Raw genomic sequence first — 21,587 nt, 5'->3', positions numbered from 1 at the left:
AACAGCCCTGAAATACTCACTGAACAAGGCCAGCACGTTGCAGTGCGCCCAGAACTGCTGTTTCCCAATGACCATAGTACACTCAGCTGCTCCAAGAGATGCCCACGGAGTGGTTTTGTCAGCCACATCTTTTAAAAAGTTTTTTTCCTTTTAATTCTTAAAGTATATTTCACTGCCTGAGGTATCCTAGATAATAAGGAGGCATTCACTGAACCTTTTTAAAGCCTCTTTTAGAAGGGAGATAAGCCTTGGTACAATGTAAGCATAAAGAATAGACATCTGACTGTAGCAGAACCACAAACAGAACACACTCATTATGGGTCTCTGTAAAATTGCTATTTATGCTTTCTAGATTTGAGATTTCAATTTTTTGTCTTTTTCCTAGTAGTTCCCCTATGGAATTATTGTAAGAAACTGCTTGTGGATGATTTGAACTGCAGGGTTATGACTCTTTTCTTCAGCACCTATAAACAGTATGATAGACTATTTAGCATTTCAATACCTCAAGAGTCACACTTAACGTCCTTTCCCTTACCTAGTCTTACCTTCACCTACTCCCTAAGTCTTTCTCTTTTTGTTTCAGATCAAGTCCTTTCTCCTCATTTTGCCCTTCTCTTCCTTGGACAACTTCTACTTGAGACCTTTTACTACTTAAACTTCTCATCAAGTACTCCCAAATTTCTCCTCCCCAAATTCAATATCTGACTCACTTCACAATTTTAGAGGCCTCCAAATCACCATCACAATTCCTTCTTCAGCTTAAGTCTTTCTCCCTTGCCCTTCTCCTTTCCTTTTTCCTTTGGAAGCTAGAAATATTTCAGTTACTAGGTGGTAAAATAAGTAGAGTGCTAGACTTTTAGTCAGGAAGGTCCCAGTTAGAATTCTGCCTCAAACAACTAACTATGTGACTCTGGGCTAGTCATTTAACATTTCTTGGAGACAATAACAGTACCCTACAACACAAGGTTGTTGCCAGGATCAAATGAGATACGTAAAGCTCTTTGCAAATCTATACAAATTTTAGCTATTGTTACATACAGTAACAGACTTTAAAGTTTACAATTATTTACATTGTCTGATTTAATCTTTAGACTGCGGATTTCACAGCATTTGGCAGCTGGGTATTCCTGTTATGGATACAGGAGTCTTTGCCATGGCCTCAGAGAAGGTTACTGTTGTGTTAAATTGTCTGCCTTTTCTCTTTTCTTTTCTAAGTTGGATGCCCTGGGTTAGAACCTACAAATAGTCTTTCCAGGACATGTTGGTGAAGTAGGCTGAGTGTAATTTTAATTCATAATATATATAACTTTTAAGAAAGCCTAAGACTAGACTTCAAACAACATTTATTGAGCAAATACTCTCTAAAAAGCTCTGGTAGGCTTGTAGGTAATATAATGATTATGAGACTGTGCTCATCTTCATGAAGCTTAGAATTATTAGGAAAATAAGTGTGTCAGCATAGCATAAATAAAAACATAAGTACTATAAGAGAGTTGCTGTACAAATAAAATGATACAAAAGGTTGGGAGGACAGGTGCCTTACATTTGACTGGCAAGCTGCATTTGAGTTTGGCCTAGGTAGAATTTTAAGAGAGGTACAGCACAAAGGCAACAGCAAGATGCAAAGACATACTGTATAAGGGTAAGGCAAGAAAATAAAAGTTCAGACCATATTGCAGAAAACAAGACTGAAGAAACTGGACTTTATTGTATAGACAACTGAATGTAACATGATAATAACTGTGCTTGAGAGAGATCTACACTATATATCTAAGACTATAGAGGGTGAGTTGGAATAGGAAGAGGCTAGATGTGGGAAATCCAGTTAAAATGCTACTATTATAATTCAGACGAGAGATGAGCATCTGAATCACAATTGTTGAAGAAGAAACAAAAATAAGAATCTATTGTAGTAAGGTTCTAAGAGCTTAGAACTGCTTAGAGATAGATAGAAAAGACAGAGAGAACTCAAAGATGATTTTAAGGTTTCATACTTGGATTACTTGTAGAATTGCCATTTAACAAAAACAGTCAATAAAAGAAGTCATTGAAGATCATTTTGGGAAGCTGGGTAGCAGGAGGCAGAATATAATTTTGGATCTGAGTATGTTGATTATTAGGACAGTGGAACCGTGTGGGATCAAAGACACAGAGCTGGAAGGCACCTTACAGCAGACATGTCAAACTCACTGTCCAAACTAGATTAAAACGTAGTTGGGAAATGTTTAACAAAATAAATAAATAAAAATACAACACAAATAATGTTAATTTGTGGTTTTCTGAGTCAATATGCAGAACAGCTAGATGGAACAGTGAATGTTGTTATTGTTTGACTATCATTTTCAAAGAAGATCAATGACATCACAGTGTAATGTCTTGACTCCTGGATGAGTTGGATTTAAGTAAGGTAGAATTGCACAAAGCTGTCAGCCCCACTCTCTCTTCCAAAGTCATCAGAGTCCAGGGGCGAGACAAAAGTCAAGGCAACTGGAAATGCTGCTTGGACAGCAAGAACCAGAAAGGGCACATGGCTGTTTTTGACAATGAGGAAGTCAAGACTTTCACAATGAATTTTATCTTACAATGCTATATAGGCCCAGCAACATTAGTTAATAATGGTGGACTTGTAAGAGCTTTCTAGAAAGCAGTTTTATTTAGAGCAAAAGATATGCTACAAGGAGGTTGAGAAGTGAGTGGGTGGAGAGGAAGTAAAAGATCGTGTACTCCTCTTTAATGGAAGGCAACAGGAATTTATTTATTAAGTGCTTACTATATGCCAGACAATGTGATAAGAACTAGGGATATGAAAAAAGGCAAAAACAATCCCTGTCTTGAGGCAGCTCACTTCCTAAAGGGGGAGAAAACATACTAATAACTATGTACATACAAGATATATACAGGGTCAACTGAAAACAATCTCAGAGGAGAAGGCATCAGCAGCTGGAAGGAATAAGAAAGGCCTCAAAGGTGAAATTTGAACTGAAATTGTGAAGGAAACCTGGGAAACTAAAAGGAAAAGGTAAAAGGGGAGAAAACTGGGAACAGCACAGGCAACAGCCAATGCAAAAGCACAGATATGAAAGATGGAGTGCCCCATGTGAGGAACAGTGGGCCAGTTTATCCTGACTGTAGAGTGGGTGAAGGGGAATAAAATATAGAATACTGGGAAGGAAGGAAGAAGCTAGGTTATAAAGACCTGAATGAAGATTCAGCAAGAGAGACTGAAGAGGAATGGTCAGATAGGAAAAGAACCAGGAAAGAATGGTATAAAGAAAATCTAGAACGAGAGTATCAAGGAAGAGAGAGACTGATCAACTGTGTTAAAGGCTGCAGAGAAGTCAAGGAGAATGAGGATTGAAAAAGGCCATTGAATGTAGCAATTAAAGTAAGATCACAGGTAACTCTGGAGAGAACAGTGGAATTCAGTAGAATAAGTCTGGAAGTTGGATTACTGTAAAGGGTTAAGAAGAAAGTGAGATGAAGGAGGCATTTGTTACACAGATGGACTCTTCAAGGAATTTAGCCACAACATGCAGAAGAAATATAGGATGATAATTAGAGGAGATAAATGATCAAACGAGGATTTTTTTCAAGACTGAGGAAACATGAGCATGCTTGTAGGCAGTAGGGAAAGAGCTAGTAGACAGGAAGAGACTGAAAATAAGTTACAGAGTGGGGATAACAGAGGGAGAAATCTCTTGGAGGATATGTGATGGAATGAGATTGCTTGAGCAGGTAGAAGTTTAGCAGGAAGTAAGGCCACCTCATTATGAGAGACTTGGGTGAAGGAGGAAATAGTGGTAGAAGGCACCTCTGATACGAAATGAGGAAATGAGGTGAAGAAGATCATGGCAAATGACCTCAATTTTCCCTGAAAAATATGAGGCAAGATTCTCAGCTAAAAGGGCAGGGGCAAAGGCAGAGGGAGCCAAGGAAAGTTTGAGGAGGAATGAAAAGATTTAGAAGAGTTGCTATAGAGATTACAACAGTGAGTTGATGAGGGAGGTAGAATAGGACTGCCTCAGAGCAGCAAGGGCCCAGCTGAGGTATGATCATCTTTGTATGTGGCTGAGGTGAGGTGTAGGATTAAGTCATAGGAAATGAGTAGGTTGAGGAACTGAGTGGTTAGGGTGTTTGAGGGACAGTCAATTATGTTTGAATTTAGCTAAATGTACTGTCATCCAACCTATATATCTCCACCTTATCTACAAGGACTGCATGAACGACTTTTATCAAGTACTATGCTGAAAATCAGGCATACTGGACTGTTACCATTCTATCATTCTACTGGTCTAACCATCTCTTCAAAAAAGAATATGAGATTAGTCTGGAATGAATTACCCTTGATGAAGCAATTCTGACTTTTACTCATCATTGCTTCCCTTACTAAGTGCTCACAAATCATCCCTTAATAAGGTGTTCTAGATTTTTGCCAGGAATCAAAATCAAGCTTAGAGATTTAAAATACGCAAGCTTTATCTTACCTTTTTTTCCCCCCTTTTTTTAAACTGAGAAATTGGGGCAACATTTGACCTTTTCCAATCCTGTAGCACCCTTCTGTTCTCTAAAATCTTTCAAATATCAAAGGCACTTTTATGTTTTTGGCTTTCTCTACAACCTAAATGTATGCATTCCCCCAAGGTTTGGGGCTTGCCTTTTCCATTGTATTCTTTCCTCTCTCAGAAAACTTATACACTCCTATAGCTTCAATTATAAATTCTATGCGGACAGCTTCCAAATGTATATTTCTAGCTCTTAACTGATTTTTCAAACTTTGTATTTCTATTTCCCACCCTGGATTGCTCCTGCTGGCAGCCAAAATATAACTGAAATCAACTTCATCATACTCTTCCACCTCTACATCTCTCCCCATCCCCGCCCTCAACCTTCCTTACTACCACTAATTCCTAATTTTCCTATTTTTATCCCACACTTCATACATCTATTTATTGGGGGAAGTGGAAATCAGGGCAGTAATTTCAGTACTATGGGGGGACTCATAACATGAACATCACCAATGCAGCCCCATTTGTATCCTACCAGGGGGAGCCAGACTAGAAAAAGTAGGCAGACTAGAAAAGTAAGAATTTTAAGCAGTTTTTTCACGGTCACAAAGCCAGTATGTGTCAGAAGGTAAGCTGACCTGCAAGCTATTGATGATGTAACACTGGAGCTAAAGAGAGAGGTGAGTGCTAAGTATATAGATTGCACAGTCATCTTCACAGAGATGATAAGTTATTTATAGAAGGGTTTTGTGTTGTTTGTGTGTTATACCTCAAATTAAACAGAAAGCATTAGGGACTATGTTTTATCCAAACTTTGTATCTCATCATCTAGTACAGGACTCTGTTTACAGTAGGAGTTAAATTTAAAAGCTGGATTTTACTTCTTTCCTTCTCCAATAAAATTCTAATCTGACACTTCATTGTGGTGTGGAGGTGGAGGTATCCTCCCTGTATTACAGACTATAAGCTCCTCCAAATCCTACCAGAATGGAAAGTCATCAAATAGAAGTCTAATGATGGGTAATGGGCTACTGTCCAATGACACTTGTGTGAAAGTTCAAGGAGGTTCACCACCAGGTTGACTGCAGGATGAAAAAATTTTTGGCCACTGCAGCTCATACAAGCGAAAAGAAGGCTGCGATCTACATCACTGAAGGAAGTGTTCACCACAATGAAATCAGAGATCCTCAAAGCACTGAATTATCTCCTGTTTTTGAATGGTCTAGTTTCACCTCTGGGCCTTAAGAGTTAATGAGTAAAATATACTTGGATCCTTCATCTTTTTAATGCCTAAGACAGGTTTATATACATTCCTACATTATACAAAATCGCCTCTTTTTGGTCACTTTAGGTGTTGCTTGTCTCATCTTTTCCCCATTTTATAAGAGTTTTCTAAGCAGTTTTAAATATTTAAGATTGATAAAGAATTTTAAAGGTAGGCCTTTGGGTTCTGCCACCACGTGCTCTGTGAGAGCAAAATTTATTCGACTTTGTATTCCTCCAATATCGGCTACCTTGCACATTAGGCACTCAAAAATATTTGTTAAGTAGTATTAATGAATGAACAAATAAACTAATATCTTATTGCTATGCCATAATTGTCTTAATGTCTGGTCTTGTCAAGATATTTAGGAATAGCCATTTTCTCTTTAAGTGCCAGCAAAATCTTTTTTCATTTCTTCCCTTTGGTTTTTACTGGAGGGAAGACTGAATCCATGTCATAGGACAACTTCTATGATATACTTAGCTCTCTTGTGTTGCTTGTGTATTATTGTATGGGCTACATATCGCACTATCTTGTTATTCTACAGACGCTCTAATGTGGCAGGCCAATACTTTACAAAGGTATATCCATACCTATAAGACTTATTATTTCTTATTTGTGAATCAATCAACAAGTTTTTATTAAATGCTTGCTATATGCCAGGCACTGTGCTAGGGATGGGAGATGTAAAGAAAAGAATAATCTCTTCCCTAAAGGAAGTTTACATCCTATTAGGGTAACAATATATACTTATAGGTATATACAAAATATATAGGGATGGGTAAAGGACTTGTGATTTTTTTAGGCATGGGGAATTCCTGGGTAAGAAAATGCTTTCTACTGATATAGGGCAGCAGTCTCCTTGCAATGTATGATGTTAATGAGGTGCCTTAAGCACTGAGAGGCTTCAATGACATGCCCAAAGTCACAGCCAGTATGTGTCAGAGGTGAAACTTGAACCCAGGTTGTGTTAGGTCCGAGGTCAGCATTTTATCCAGGATGTCAGGCATACATACAGAAGAAATACTTAAATACTAATAATGGATTTGGGGGGGAAGAGCACTGCACTATGAAGGAAAATAATGAGTATGAAACTAAGTTATAAAGGGACATAGTAAAAAGAGGGTGCACAGTTTGGGATGGGAGAGAAGGTATGCTCCGTTTTGGACTTTTTAAGGTTAAGATGCCCGTGGGTCATCTGAAACCACTAATTGATTTTATTATTTTCCTCTTTCTCACTATTCTGCTTCTGTTTTATCTGTCATTTCACTCATATCACAAAAAAAGCAATCTTCTACAGGTGCCATTGTGCAATCAGAACATTCTCTCTTTTCTAAGAATCAATCAAACACATTATTAGGTTTCCTATCTCCTTCACTGTTTGTTTTTGTTTGATCTGGCCACTCATAAGATTATATGACTCAGAATTAGAAGGGACCTCAGAGAGCTAGTATAACCTAGGCCTTTTGCAAATGAAGAAAATGAACCTCAGAGAGTTTTATTACATAAGTAATAAATAACAGATTTCAAATTCAGGAGTTCCATCTACAAATCACATCCTTATTCCATTATACCATGTTATTTGACTTTTTTTAACCAAAGAGGGGTGTGTGTGTGTGTGTGTGTGTGTGTGTGTCTGTCTGTCTGTCTCTGTGTATGTTTAAAATGTTACTTCTAGTTTGTGAGATATTCTAGAACCCTGAAAGTTCTGGTTAAGGTTTCACTGTAGTAAATATAAAGTTCTCTGAAATCAACTGGATACAGAATAAAGTGGTGCATAGACACCTTCCTTCAATCCTTTTTCTAGGTCTGCACAGGCATATTTGGTTTGGTGAAGGCTTGGGATCTTCTGCATGTTAGAGTTGAAAAAGCAGATGGGAGATGAAGGGTAGCTGATGCTGGATAGTAGAGCACAAAAGATGTAAAAAGCCCTGGGCTTCCCTTTTCAGAGTACAGTTTGGTGCTTTGATTATAAAAAGATTCCCTGTTATATGGAAAAGACCCAGGAGACGATTTATCATATAAGAATCTTCAAACCAATGGTAAACTGGCAATACATACCTTTATCATGCCTACTCCCTCCAGTGAGGATATTAAGTTATAATATGAATATGAAATGAACTTTTTTACTACCAAACAAAACAAACTCTAAAATATGACTATACAAAGTCTCAACAACAGTCCACTGAGAAAGTTAAGGCAAAAATAGCTATGAAATTGTACTAACCTGAGAAGTGATGTTAAGTGTAACTGCATCAAGGCTACCAGAAAGCATACCCTGAGTATCAGCCAGAGTTAACGTGACACTAGCATCACCTCCAACTCCTGATGAAGACATTACAAGATTTTGAGTGGCTATAGTAGATGGAGACATAGATGTTGCTGAAGGAAGATTTCCATCTGAAGTATTAAGGTCTATAAAAACAAAACAAAATAGAGGAAATGGAGATCAAAATATAAGCTAGGCAAATAAAATTGTAGTATGGGAAGAATGGCTATTGGTTAAGCACAATTTTGTGCCTAGAGAAAACTATGGCCATTTGTCAACTATGCTGATGAAAGACTGGCAATATTAATTTTACTAAAACGCATTTTAACTGTCTATTTTACTTTTCCCCAGGTAAATCTACTGTGCCTTCCTAAATATTTGTGCAGGATCTGTTGAAGCAAAAGACAAAATGGAACAACCTAGTCCCAGTAATTGCTGTCATCAAGAAAGGACAGAGAATTCAAGTGCTGACTTTTTGGTTATCCATTTATTCGCTGCTCAGAATTAGAGTCAAAATACAACAAAATGGGAGAGAATCTAATCAAATGGGCAACCACCATTTCCATTGGGTCTCTAAGATTGACTTTTTCCCACTTATGTTATTTGTTTACACCTTTTCTTTTTCTTCTGAATGGCCAAGCATAAATATAGACATCATCTAGTCCAATAAAGCTGTTTTTCTCTGCAATATTTATTAATTTTCTCTAGTAAAGACAGCAAAAGATTTACCCACAAAGATCTATGTAGGATTTTTTTTCCTTTCTAACCAGTGATGAAAGGAAGGGAAGGTATTCTGAGTGAGGATCCTCTAAGACTGTCCTTCTCCACACAGCTATTCAAAAAAGGCAAACTTTGTTATCCAGGTGGATGGGATTGGCTCAGTAGGGGCTTGCCAAAGTCTTTTGGTAGACATCGGAAAAAAAAGGTTCAATTTTATATTTTCATTTAAAAAAATAATTGTTTATTTTTTTTTAATGGAGATCTTTCCATAACCTAGTTTATCAGAAAGGAAAAAATTAAACTCAAGAAGCTATCTGCCAACTAGACAAAAAGAAAACTCCTGTTAATGCTTTGCTGTGACTTGGTTATACCAGTCCAGAGACAGCCTCCTCATATCAGTCAGGGAGCCAACAGGAAAACTAGGTTACTTACTTGTAACTGGAGTTCTCCAAATATATTGCCTCCATAGATCCACACTCTTGGAGTCTCACACTGTGCTGCACAGACCTGGAACCTTTAAAAGCAGTATAACCATTAGGAGTCTAGTGCATTGAAGCAGCCACCGGGGGCTCCAAAGATTACTACATAAGGAGACAGTAAGATCCCTCCCACCTCTCTCTCTTTTTCTAACAAACTGATTACAGAGGACTCCTAAGACAAACAAGGGTAGGAGAATAATGAGTGTGGATTTGTGGAGGATTTATGTTCCAAGTACTCCAGTTACCAGAAAACTAGTCAACCTACTGTTCATAAAATTGCCTCCACATATCCCTACTCTTGCAAACTAGTAGGTACCAATCATTCTAGAGGACAACTGAAAAAGATAAAAAAAAATCCTGAAAGATTGTCCTATAAAAAGCAACCTAAATTTGTGTTCAACAAAAACACTAAGGAGAAAACTGTGACTTAAAATGGCCTACCCAGACTTCTCCACTGGCATAACCTGAAAAAATACCTTTGGAAAGCTACTAAAGTGCCAGTGAGGAAAGAAGCAGCATGTTTCTACATTCCTTTATCAAGGCAAAAGTTGATATACTCTATCTAGAAGAGATCCTATTTACAAAGAAATTCAAACATTAACAAAATTCCTCAAGGGGTCAAAATCTATTTTACCAGGCAAAATGTTTCCAGCATTTTCATGATAAATGGTTGATCAAAAGGTTCCAGGTCTGTGCAGCATAAGAAATCTAATGAGAAAGAATCATTGAGAAGAAAGAAAGAAGGTTCTGCATTCTTCTAGCCTAATCAAGTCTTCAAATGGACATTCCAATTATAAGCTTCAGATAAATATCAGAGTTCATACTTGTAGCCACGTAGGGTGACAAATGTGCCCTAAATCCAGTTCTAATCTCTACAGAATCCAATTTTAAACACACACACAAATAACGGTAGCTCAAGTAGAACTGTCCTCTCTGACTAACAGGAACTTGGAATAAATCATATCAAAGTTAAATCTACATGACTGGAAGTACATAATCTGATACAATTCTTATTTTTTAGTTTCTTAATATTGATTCTATAAGACTATTACAGAAAGAGATAAAATACATTATAAAGAAAGGAAATAATTTTTAAACTGTTTATTTACATAGACTTTCCTATTGTAACTACTATGTGCACAAGTCAATAAAGCCATCCAGAACTTCTCAGAAATTTAGTGATGGACAGCTCTTATTCACATTACAGATAACTTGAGTGATTAAAAACTGGAAATGAGCGAAACTCTTTGTTCAAATAAGGTGATCTTAAAAAGATTAAGTCAATTCTCTTTGGATTTTTATCTGACCCAACATCATCAAAAATTTCAGGGTCAAAATATGCAGCATTTTCAAAAACCATGCTTCTAAAACTCTGACTTGGCTTTCATCAAAAATTTAAACGATACCAATTCCCAATTTCTTGAGTCCTAACAAAAATCAGGGAGTAGATGGAGTGGAAGTACAGGGTGTACACTAATGGTGAGAATCAAATATTGACTTTTTAAAGACATGTGGAAATTCAGACCCAAAATATATAAACAGGTATTTCTGTTTCTAGAGAATTTAGCATACAAATACTAAATTTTCAATACTCTTCCAAATCAATTACTGTTTTGTATCACTCTAAAAAATTATAGCATCTCAGTACTAGTCATCTCATCTAACCTATATCCAAAACAATCTTTGTTACAATAATTTACTCAATATATGGTCCTCTTGGATTTGCCTGAAATGATGACTAACAGTATCTGCATCTGCAGAAAGCATTGGTAAAATTGGTAACAAATGTACCCCTGAGCTGGTAGAAAAGGTCTAACTAACTCTAACAACTTAATGACAGAACCCCATGAATGATGAGTATCATGAAGACAGTGTAAGGAAAAGTAAATATCTTTCCCAGTATTCAAAGATGAAAATAAATTACTCTCATCAGGACTATTCCTATGTTTAACACTGAATGATGTTAATGCTATTAACTTGCTATTAATTCCTACAAAGAGATATGTATCTAGTTTTAAGCTTTCATTGTTAATATCAATTATTTTTGAGTGGGTATTTATATGAAGTTCAACTTTCCTTATCAGAAATTCATCTGTATTGGAATTTGTCTTCATCTGTAACTAACTGTTTAAGGGGTAATGTCAATATCAGGCACTAAGAGGCACTAAATATCCATGTCAAATCCCTCAGAACAAAGTATACTTTATAAATATCACCATAAAATGTTTCCTAATTCCAAACAGAACTTCTACACCTAAAATGTAATGTTCTTCCCCTTTAAACTTTTCAAATGTAACTGAAATAATCTTAAAATTAACAATGAATCTTCACTAAAATTTGTGGTATACCTTTCAGTTCAAGAGAATAATACACAAGAGAATACTTGTTTACTACATAATAATGGCTATTGAAAGACATTTTAGAACTAAGTATTACAAAATAATAATGGGAATTACTATGTTGATTTAGAACAATCCCTTTTAATGGAAGGACCTGTGATTACTCTAGTCTAAATCATTAGATTCAATAAAAAGAGGAATCTGGAAAAAAAACCCAATTCTTCTCAAATTAGTGCTCTAATTTTTTACAAAGTGACAGACACTGAGCCAGGTCATAACTTTTACTCTGATATAAATGTTTATGAATGAGAATAGAATTTTCAGTATTATTATGGCTGCCACCAACACCTTAACTACAACCAATAGCGAAAGGCTACTCAAACCATCCTAACAAAGTCTTATTTGACATTAAGAAAGAAGTATATCTGACCAAGAATATCTCCCAAAATTCAGTCCAGCTCAAAGATTATGGAAAGCTGAGAACATAACTCACTTGCTCATACCAAAATGACCCTATATTTAATGACAGCCAACATAAGAAAAGTGAAACTCACGAAAACTCATGAATAGCATTTAATTTCAGATTCTAAATTTTATCCACTGGACAAGTCCACAAAACAAAATAAGATACTGATGTTAAATCTTATAGATCAATATGTAGAATTGAGAAAATATAGTAAAAAATAAGAAATCTCCTTGCCAACTTTTAAAACACAGCTTCACAAGATGATAAAAAACAAAAAAACAGGAGTAAAAAGTCTGTTTGCCTTCTTTAGTCATATCATTGACGTAATATATTGGCTGCTTTTAGGCATTTCATTAACAATGGCTATACTGCATTAAAAGATTCTGGATCTGTCCCTGCTGGTGTGAGACTCCATCAGTATATATCTGTGGGGGCAATTTTATGAAGATGCCCAACCATCTGTACTCATGCTACATTGACAGTACTCTTAAATAGAAAACTTGTGGACAGAATTAAGATCAATATATTCACATACTTTTTTCCATCCATTTGTGGACCATTATTACTATAATCCCCCATTTCCAAGTAATACATTGAGCCATCAAACATCAGGATAACCAAGTGGCAGAGACAACTACATATTCTTCCATTTAAACCGGAAATTCTCTAATTTCATTTCCTGTTCCATCAATCCACCAAAAAATTATTGTTCCCGATAAAAGTACTATAATAAGGACTGCTATCCTTTCGACCACTGATAACATAATTTGTTCTTCAATGAAGCAGAGTAGAAAAAACTCTAGAACCTCTTGAATGACAGGCCCCCAGTGTAATATGAATGATCCACATTTTTTCCCTTCTCATCAACAACAGATCCACACAGGAGAAAATATACCTTTGCATCTTCACATACCACCAAATGGTAAGTGGAAAGACGATTAAAATTTCTTTTGCACTCAACGTAAAGTAAATGGAAATTATCATACTTCCTGCATCTTCAAAAATGCCATTTAAGGAGCAGGAGAGTATGTTAATCTTTTTTGCATATTTTGGAGGCCAGGTTCTCCCTCCAGAATCTCTAGCAGAGCTCAATAGTGTGGCTAGCTGCAGTTTTTACTGATCAGCAATGACTTGGAAACGAAAATTCACAGAACAATATAAGTTACTGCAAGATATTTGGTACTAATTGTTTAAATAAGAATAAGGATTCCTAAAGTAAGATTCCAATAGAAGATAGGACAACAGTCTCCTAATTATTATGGATTAAATTATAATGAGCTCATAAAAGAGCAAGTCAAGTTTTTTTTTATTAGACTGTAACAGTGACCCTATGATTTAATAATAATAAGTACTTATTTCAAATTCACAATAAATCTTAAAGATTAAAAAAATGAAGTGATTATCTGAGTCATCATTTATTAAAAGATTAATAAAGATTATGATAAAATAAGAGAAGCAGTGTTATGGCAACGGAAAATAACAGACTATAATTCCATAGAACCAGAATATGGTTCCTCATTTATAAAATGAAGGGATTAGATTAGATAGATCTTTAAGAACTCTTCTTGTTCTAACATTCTTTGATGACACTGATCTCTAATATGACTCTAAGTGAACATCCTACTTATATTTTCTTTTTGCATCAACTGAAGTTCTGAAACTCTCAGACCTCCAACTAACAAAAACGTTTTAAGGCTCTTCCTAGAGGCTTACCATCTCCTTTCTCCTATCTTATGTTAAAGGGCAGAAAGAAGAATTCTTTCTTAGGAGAAGGAAAGAAAAGGGGGAAATGGAATGAGTTACATGTGATACAACTAAATTTTGCCCTTGTGTTCATTTTATGTACAGCTTAAGAGTTAGATAAGTTTTTACTATGGAAAGATTTGGAAGTCTAGGTTTGGGAAGAAAATAATAAGGATAAACTTAATAAGAAAACTTCTTGCAAAACTGAAGACTTGTGTAGAAAAGTTTATATAAAGATAGTACAATAAGCTACTATAATTTCTTTCATACTACTGTGAAGTTCTATGTCTTTTAATTGCGCACTAGTGCTTTACTTGATTATCTTACTTGCCTGAAAAATATAGAGATAATGCAGTATTTTTATCAGTAGTATATTTCTAATCTCAGCAAAGCCACTGTCCATGTGTCCATTACTATGAACTAAATGCCACCTGGTGGTAGCCAAAAAATAAAGTATACTGCAGCACAAATAGCAATCTACATCAGGGGAACTGCTGATCTAGTAGACCTTATCACCAAGAAAGGAAGCTCTCCCACAGGGGACAGCAAAATGCTAAATTGTTGCTGTCTTTACCTATTACATTAAAAGTATTCATTTTGGTTGATAAGAATTTTGTTTATAAGAATTGGTTTATAATGTTTTAATCCTTAAGGTTAAAAAGTTGACATAACTAAACATGGTTTCATCTTACATGTGTTAGAAATTTGGGAAAACTGTATATATATTTTTCATGCTGAAAGACAATGCAAATTTTTACATTTATTTAAATGCTTTAAGAAATGAAATATGAAATTTTGGAATGGTTCTCTTGGCTAAATCATTCCAGCATACCTGAAGAGTTTAATGTTGTGCTCTGAGAGAGAAGCTGATCATTACTTATTGTTAATGTGGCACCAGGAGGCTGATTATTGACGGCAGGAGCTGACAATCGTATGCTTCCATTTAATTCACTATTTCCATTAGAATTATGTTGAATAAGATCTTGACCTAAACAGAAATTAATTTTGTTGGCTTTAAAAAAAATCAACTTAAGGTTTAATGTTAAAACTATTAAGGCTCTCTAAAAACTCAGTATTCTAATAACAGAGAAATGAAAATAAGACATTTTCCTGCTGTAAGGAGAGACATTTAACTAAATAAAAAATTCACTTTCAATGTAAATTTGGCTTTTTATGTCTGTCACATTAAATGACAATATAAATGAAAATACTAACTTAATTCAGAGAAAATAGGGCTTTCATAAGATATAATTACGCTAAGACCACTATTTTCAAATTTTGTGATTTGCCATATTTCCATTAAACATCAGTAAAAAGATTTTATCATACTCTAGCACATATAAGGTTTTGTATAATATGGAAAAGTTTATCTTCACCAGAACTCCGCCTGCTTTCAATAACAACTTATAACATTACAACTCTATATTACTGTATTTCACATTCAATTCTGAACAGGATAAAAAATGCCAACAATTATGGCTAAATCTTTAACTATTCATAATAGTGGAGAGGAAAGACAAAAAATTAATAACATCATTTTAGTTACTAGTTTCAACTTTCTTTAGCACCAAAATCTTTCAAATATAAAAAATTAGCTTATTAGTTTGATCTACACTAATAGGGTAGTATAGAAGATAATGAATCTTAAAATAGCAATAAGGCTAAATGGAAGAGTATGATAAAGAGAAGCAAGTCTTGAATAACACACAAAGGAAATAAACAATCCAACTAAAATGTAAACTCCTTGAGGTCAAAGACCTTGTATTCCTTACAGTACTAAGCAAAGTACCTCACATATGATATGCATCAATAAATATTTGCTGATTTGATCAATCTGAATAATTTCAAAATTTATTTAATATCATTAGTTACAATTATTTTTCTGGTTCATTAGTACCTATGTTTCAAGATACCATTTAAAAGGCAAAGCTCAAACTATAAGTGTTTTTTATAAAACATGTTTTTTATAAGTCATTATTTATTTAGAATAAAATTAGATTTCTTTTCTACAACGTTCTATTTTTGTAAACTTATTGCAGAAATGTTATTAAAATATAAGAAATTGCATAGTAGGTCAAAGTAATGATGCATCTAGTCCATAGAATTCTTTCTCTTACAGTACTATCTATCTTTTGTGAAAGAACAAGACATTGTCTTCAAAAGAATTGTTAGCTTCTGAAAGTTAGCTTTCTTTGCTTTAAAAAAATATGAATGTTGATAAAAGTAGGACAAAGTTTATAGCTAACTATCCCAAAGGGCAAATGTTCATACAAAACACAGGATAAAGTCTTTAAAATAAGTATGATTATATATAGTTCAGAAGAAATTTCAGAAAATAAGACATAATATGCACATAAATAGACATATAAATACAATCTTTGAGTAGTTAAGGAAATTTTTATGGTTTTAAACACAAAATGCTAAGCTAAATAATTTTCAACTGAATTTTAGCATCCAGGTAATCACACTGCCAAAAATGCTTGCCATCTGGAGATCCACCCTTTCTACATGTATTTGTAATCTTTTATGAAGTTCTGTTTAAAATTTTTTCTTTACACACATTTACATCCTTTCACAACATAAGGCATATTTCTTCATAACTTAGCACCTGTAACATATCCAATTTACATAAAAGTTAAATTCCTAAAATTTCTGAACAATGAAACTCTGAAAGCATGAAACTATTTTATGGTGTCTATCTGTACTGAACAGAAAATGATACAAGGTAGCAAACAACTAAGTACACCTAAAATGTTGTAAACATGAAATATTACGCTTGTGTAAATATAAAATACTAACCAGAAATGGTGAGAGTAATTTCTTGTGAAGATCCTGATGAAGTTGGAGCAGTGGAACCGGCAGCATGGGCTAAAACCTGACTGAGACTTGAATTATTAATAGTCAAGGTGATCTCATGCTGACCATTAGAAGTGGATACTAGACCCTGAGAGGTCATCACTTGAGAAAGATCTTGTGTACCTGATTATTTAAGCAAACAAATGATTTTTAAAAATATATAACAAATATATGATTGCAATAATTATTTATATTAATTAATTATAAATAATTATTTAAAAATATATAACAAATATAAATTTCCTTCTTCCCTTAAGATAATTTTCTTTCTTCCAATATCTATTTTAAATACTTTCTGATAATCTAAAGATTAAGGAAAAATAGGGGATGGAAAATAATTTTCAAAATAAATAACCCAAAAGAACAAGAAATTGTTATGGGTAAATATATTCTATGTTAATTAGAGTAACTAATTAAAACAAACAATTACAATGCATGTATTATGTAGATACTATCTATCATTTAGAAAGGATATACACATATTAATCTTAGTTTACTTAAGTTCACTTGATGAATTTCAGAAACAAAAAGTGTTAGGAGCTACGATTTCATAACAGTAATTAAACATATAATCGAAGGCAAGAATATCCTACTGCTAAGTAAATGTTTCTTACCATTGTTGCTAGAGGTTAACATGGAATCTTGTTCAGATAATGGTCCTATTGTCATATTAGCAGAAGATGTCACTGTGGGCTGTAAAGATAAACCTGAAATTGGCTGGATGACAACATTGGCTGGAACAGTGCTGTCAGATGTTTGAAGGGAGTTATTTTGTGTAGCCAAATTAGGTTCCCCAGTTAGTTGCTGAGCAAGTATATTGCTTTGCTGTAATGTCTGCTGCAAAATACTAGGATCGATCTGAAAAATAAAAGTTTTATAACAAAAATTTCATATTTAAAAGATGCTTAAATTATATTACAACATTAACAAAAAATGACTGGCTTTCTTTCCTACCTGTAGTGTAATGTTATTAATACTAGAGGCATCAATTCCAGAAATTTGTACATTGGGTCCAACGAGATTACCAGCTAGTTGTAACTGTATGCCTTCCAGGGTGGCCAAGCTACCATCTGTCAAGGACACAGTTAAATCACCACCAGCTACCAAAAAAAGATATACAAATATTATTAAAATGATCCTGGTCATAGTTCTTAAACAACAAACTTCACCCACACACACACACACAACTCCCACACCCAAACACCCTAAAATGTCTGGAGTCATAAAATGTTGCAGCACCTGATAATACCTGATATTCATACTTTATGGTTTACAAAGGGACTTATATTTATTATTCTACCTCACACAGCATCATAAAGAAATGGATACATCAAAAATGTATGAATACCTTTGGGCATTTGCAAGCAAAAAGAAGAACTGTAGTAAATTTAGTGTTTAAACACTAACACCACACAAAAAAGTTATAAAACTAGTACCCAGAATTGTTTCAACTTAATGTGAGCATTAATAAATTAAATGCCTCACTAAAATTTGCTAGCTGTATGACTGTGACCAAATCACTTAATTCAATAGAATATTTATTAAATGCTTCCTTATTTATGTGCCAGACACTGTACCAGGCACTAGTGACACCTAAATAATAATAATAATTGCTGCCTTCAGGGAGCTTATATTCTTCACAGAATACTGGTTTCAAGAGAATAATAAAAGAGAATAAAGAAAAGCTTCCCACAGAAGTTAGCATCTGAGCTGAGCCTTGAAGGAAGTTAGGGTAGATTCTAAGATTTAAATTCTTCAAGTGTCGGTTTCTTTATCTGCAAAAGAGTGATAACATATATACCTTACAGGGTTATGAAGAATGTGCTTTGCAAATCTTTAAGATTTAAATTATGTAAATGTGAGATGATATTATTAATAAAGTTGTGATTGGGGAAATTTTTTTTGTTATTGGAGAAATTTTTTTTTAAGGAGAAGAATAAATTAAATAGCAGCATAATCAAAAGTTTTCTTGTTTATCACTATTTTTTAAAAAAGGAAGTCATGATGTTGACCCATAACACTTACATATTGATTTCCTATTTAACAAAGTAAAATCTTCTTCAGGAGAGCTGAATGAAATTGACTAATGTTTCATATAAAATTGGTGATGAAAACTTTAGGTAAAAGAGTTTAGAACTGTAAAAATTTTACAAATAAAATTTATGAAGAAGTCCACAAATGTGTGTGAACACTTAACTCAGCTAAGTGCACTTTTTTGGGTAGGCATGTCCAAATCAGTAGTGGATTAAAGTTATATAAATATAATGAATATGTAAAAAAGGAAGAAGAGAGAAAACAGGAGTGGTAAGGAGAGGTGTAGAGAATTTAATTTATCCCCCCCTAAAAAAATTAGAAAGAATACCAATGAGTAGAACCTAAAGAAATTAAAAATTTACCTGACATGGAAGCAGGGAGAATGGCCTGACCAACAAGTCCTTGCTGAAGCAAATTTTGATCAAATTGTACTGAGTTATTCATAATAAACACATTGGGGTCTGCTGAAGAAGAATTAAGGAGACTGACTGGCTGTAGGCTCTCATTTGGACTACGGGCCACGGGCTTTCTAACTTTCTTGTTTTCTGGTTTATAATGACATTGTATGTGTGTTTTCCTTCGTCCAGAAGTACGGAAACGTAAATCACAATGTGGACACTTGAAAGGCTTGGCTCCTGTATGTAGACGCATATGAACTTTCAGGCTTCCTTTCGTAGAAAAAGAATTGCTACATACATGACAACTGAAAAGCTTCTGACCTAGAAAAGCAATGGGAAAAATTAGTCAGAGAGAATCAATAACTGTTAAAACTGTGCAGGGCCAAGAGAGGTACAATATTTAAATAACTGTTTATGTAAATCTACCTTCTACTTTATGTCTACATCTAACTTCTACTTATTAACATATGTGATTTTAAATAACTGAAACATTTCACACAATAGTATTTTTTCTTTAAAATAAAAATGAAGATAAAGATAAGATAAAACATTACAATTTATCTTCTAGCCCAAACAAGAAAACTGGCCGATGAACTGCAGTTAGCTTGGACTACATCAGGAAATGTGATAGTGGGGTAGTAGGGAGGAATATAGTATGTATGGGCAAGTCATTTAAACCCTTTGTGCCCTAGCTTCCTTATAAGTAAAATGAAAATAACAGGAATAATACTTGCACTACACACAAAATTATTTTAAGTAAAGGACTTTGTAAAATGCAAAGCATTATGCAAATGTCATCTATAATTGCTGTGGCTGGAAATATCTTCCTTTTTCCTTGCTCATGTCAACCTGGAACTTAATTTCATGGTCATATTTAATATAATAAACAGAAATAAATCAACAATGTGTAGCTTGTTCTGCACACAATCGAAGTAACACAAAAGAACCAAATAAGCCCATGGAGAAAAATGTTAAATGCAAGAAAATAATGCTCAAAATTTTAAAAGTTACAATTCTCAAAAAAGGGCATTTAGTACTTACTTTTTTGGTCATTTAAAAAAAATTCCCCTTACATCCAAAAGAAAAGGTTTTGAAAAAGTGAGGTGTAAAAGGTAGAGAGGATGAAAAAATATTTCACAGGACCACAAATTAAGAGCTGGAAACAACCTTAAGAGGTCATTTAGTTCTACCTAATAATCTGTGTGATGTTAAATTGAGGTCCAGAGAGGTTAAAAGACTTTCCCAAGGCCATACAAATAGTGACAGAGGCAGAATTTTAACCCAGGTCCTGATAATAAATTTAATGCTCTTTCCACTATATCATGTTGACAACATTTAAATAAATGCAATGTGCTTTTAATTTTTAAGGGAAAAAGAAAATGATGTCATTAAAATTATATTATTTGTTCTTCCATTTTTAATAATTTTTTTATTCCAAACAATTTTTGAGTAAGTTGTAACCTTAAAACTCTATATAAAAGGGAATTTTCTTTGATTATTTTGTTTATTATGGAACTCCATCCTCACACTATCAGATGATTCCTTAAAAGTGTAACTAACTTGGGGCAGCTAGGCAGCACAATGGGTGGAGCACCAACCCTGGAGTCAGGAGGACCTGAGTTCAAATCTGGCCTCAGACACATAACACTTACTAGCTGTGGAACCGGGGCAAGTCACTTGACCCACTGCCTAGGCAAAAAATAAAAGTATAGCTAGCTAATCCCAAAATGCAAAGACACTAGTTTTCTTGATAATTATATAAAACATACCCATCTCTGTCAAGGATTTGTTAAAAGGTAATGGTGTTACTAAAATAATTTAAGCCTGTGCAACAACAAAAGTTCAATTATCTAAATCACTCATTAACATCATCACATTTTCCTATTTCCATCTACCACTTAATCTAAACCAAGCAAGGTGGGGTACTGGATAGAAAGGTGGCCTCAGAGCCAAGAAGACCCAGGGTTACAGACTTGATAGATAGTGGCTGTGTGATGTTAAATAAGTCATTTAACTTCTCAGTGCATCAAGCAAATATTACAAATATTACAGAAAAGGTGCTGATTGGCATTTATAGAAGAAGTTCTAACCAGACAGTTTGATAACACTAATGAAATCAGAGATTCAGTTTTTAAAAAAAATAATCCAAACTCTGTTACTGTCAGGAATACTCCTATTTTGGGCTCACGCTTATATGATTTACTAATAGTTGTATTACTTTTACAAGCACTATAGATCACTATCTTGCTCAGAATGTAGGTTGCCCACGAAAATAAATCCCACTACTAAAATGAAACCTTTGAAAGGAAAAAGAATACCCCAGTAGACACAATAAAATAATTCTTCAATGTCCACACACAATGAGATAGCTTATTTACCTGTGTGTGTCTTTACATGGCAATCCAGAGTAGATTTAACTGTAAAACTTTTTCCACATTCATCACATTTATATGGCTTTTCTCCAGTATGGATTCGGACATGCCTAAACAAAAAGTGTATATTTAATTCTTTCTG

General features: G+C 34.3%; 1 protein-coding gene across 6 annotated transcripts in view; it reads right to left on the bottom strand.

Annotated features, from left to right (window-relative positions):
- Positions 1-21,587, bottom strand: part of ZNF236 (zinc finger protein 236) — a 221,866-nt gene that overhangs the window by 40,563 nt on the left and 159,716 nt on the right. For 5 of the 6 annotated variants that reach the window (XR_013486249.1, XM_078153550.1, XM_020986929.2 and 2 more), the window contains 7 exons: positions 21,452-21,555; positions 19,038-19,394; positions 17,596-17,741; positions 17,256-17,499; positions 16,585-16,764; positions 14,618-14,773; positions 7,997-8,184 (listed from right to left, as the gene is read on the bottom strand). Coding sequence is in view for 5 of the 6 variants with exons in the window: in XM_078153550.1 (XP_078009676.1) it covers positions 7,997-8,184; positions 14,618-14,773; positions 16,585-16,764; positions 17,256-17,499; positions 17,596-17,741; positions 19,038-19,394; positions 21,452-21,555 (1,375 nt within the window). In the remaining variant the exon portion in view is untranslated. Of the gene's footprint in view, positions 1-7,996; positions 8,185-9,190; positions 9,273-14,617; positions 14,774-16,584; positions 16,765-17,255; positions 17,500-17,595; positions 17,742-19,037; positions 19,395-21,451; positions 21,556-21,587 lie in introns of those variants that run through there. The other variant, XM_020986931.2, reaches the window with a different exon arrangement.

This window comes from Phascolarctos cinereus, unplaced genomic scaffold (genome assembly GCF_003287225.1).
Source record: "Phascolarctos cinereus isolate Bilbo 61053 unplaced genomic scaffold, phaCin_HiC Scaffold_4;HRSCAF=312, whole genome shotgun sequence".
NCBI classification, from domain to species: Eukaryota; Metazoa; Chordata; class Mammalia; order Diprotodontia; family Phascolarctidae; genus Phascolarctos; species Phascolarctos cinereus.
Note: the sequence above shows the minus strand (reverse complement) of the source record. Positions and strands in the feature narration are given on the sequence as shown.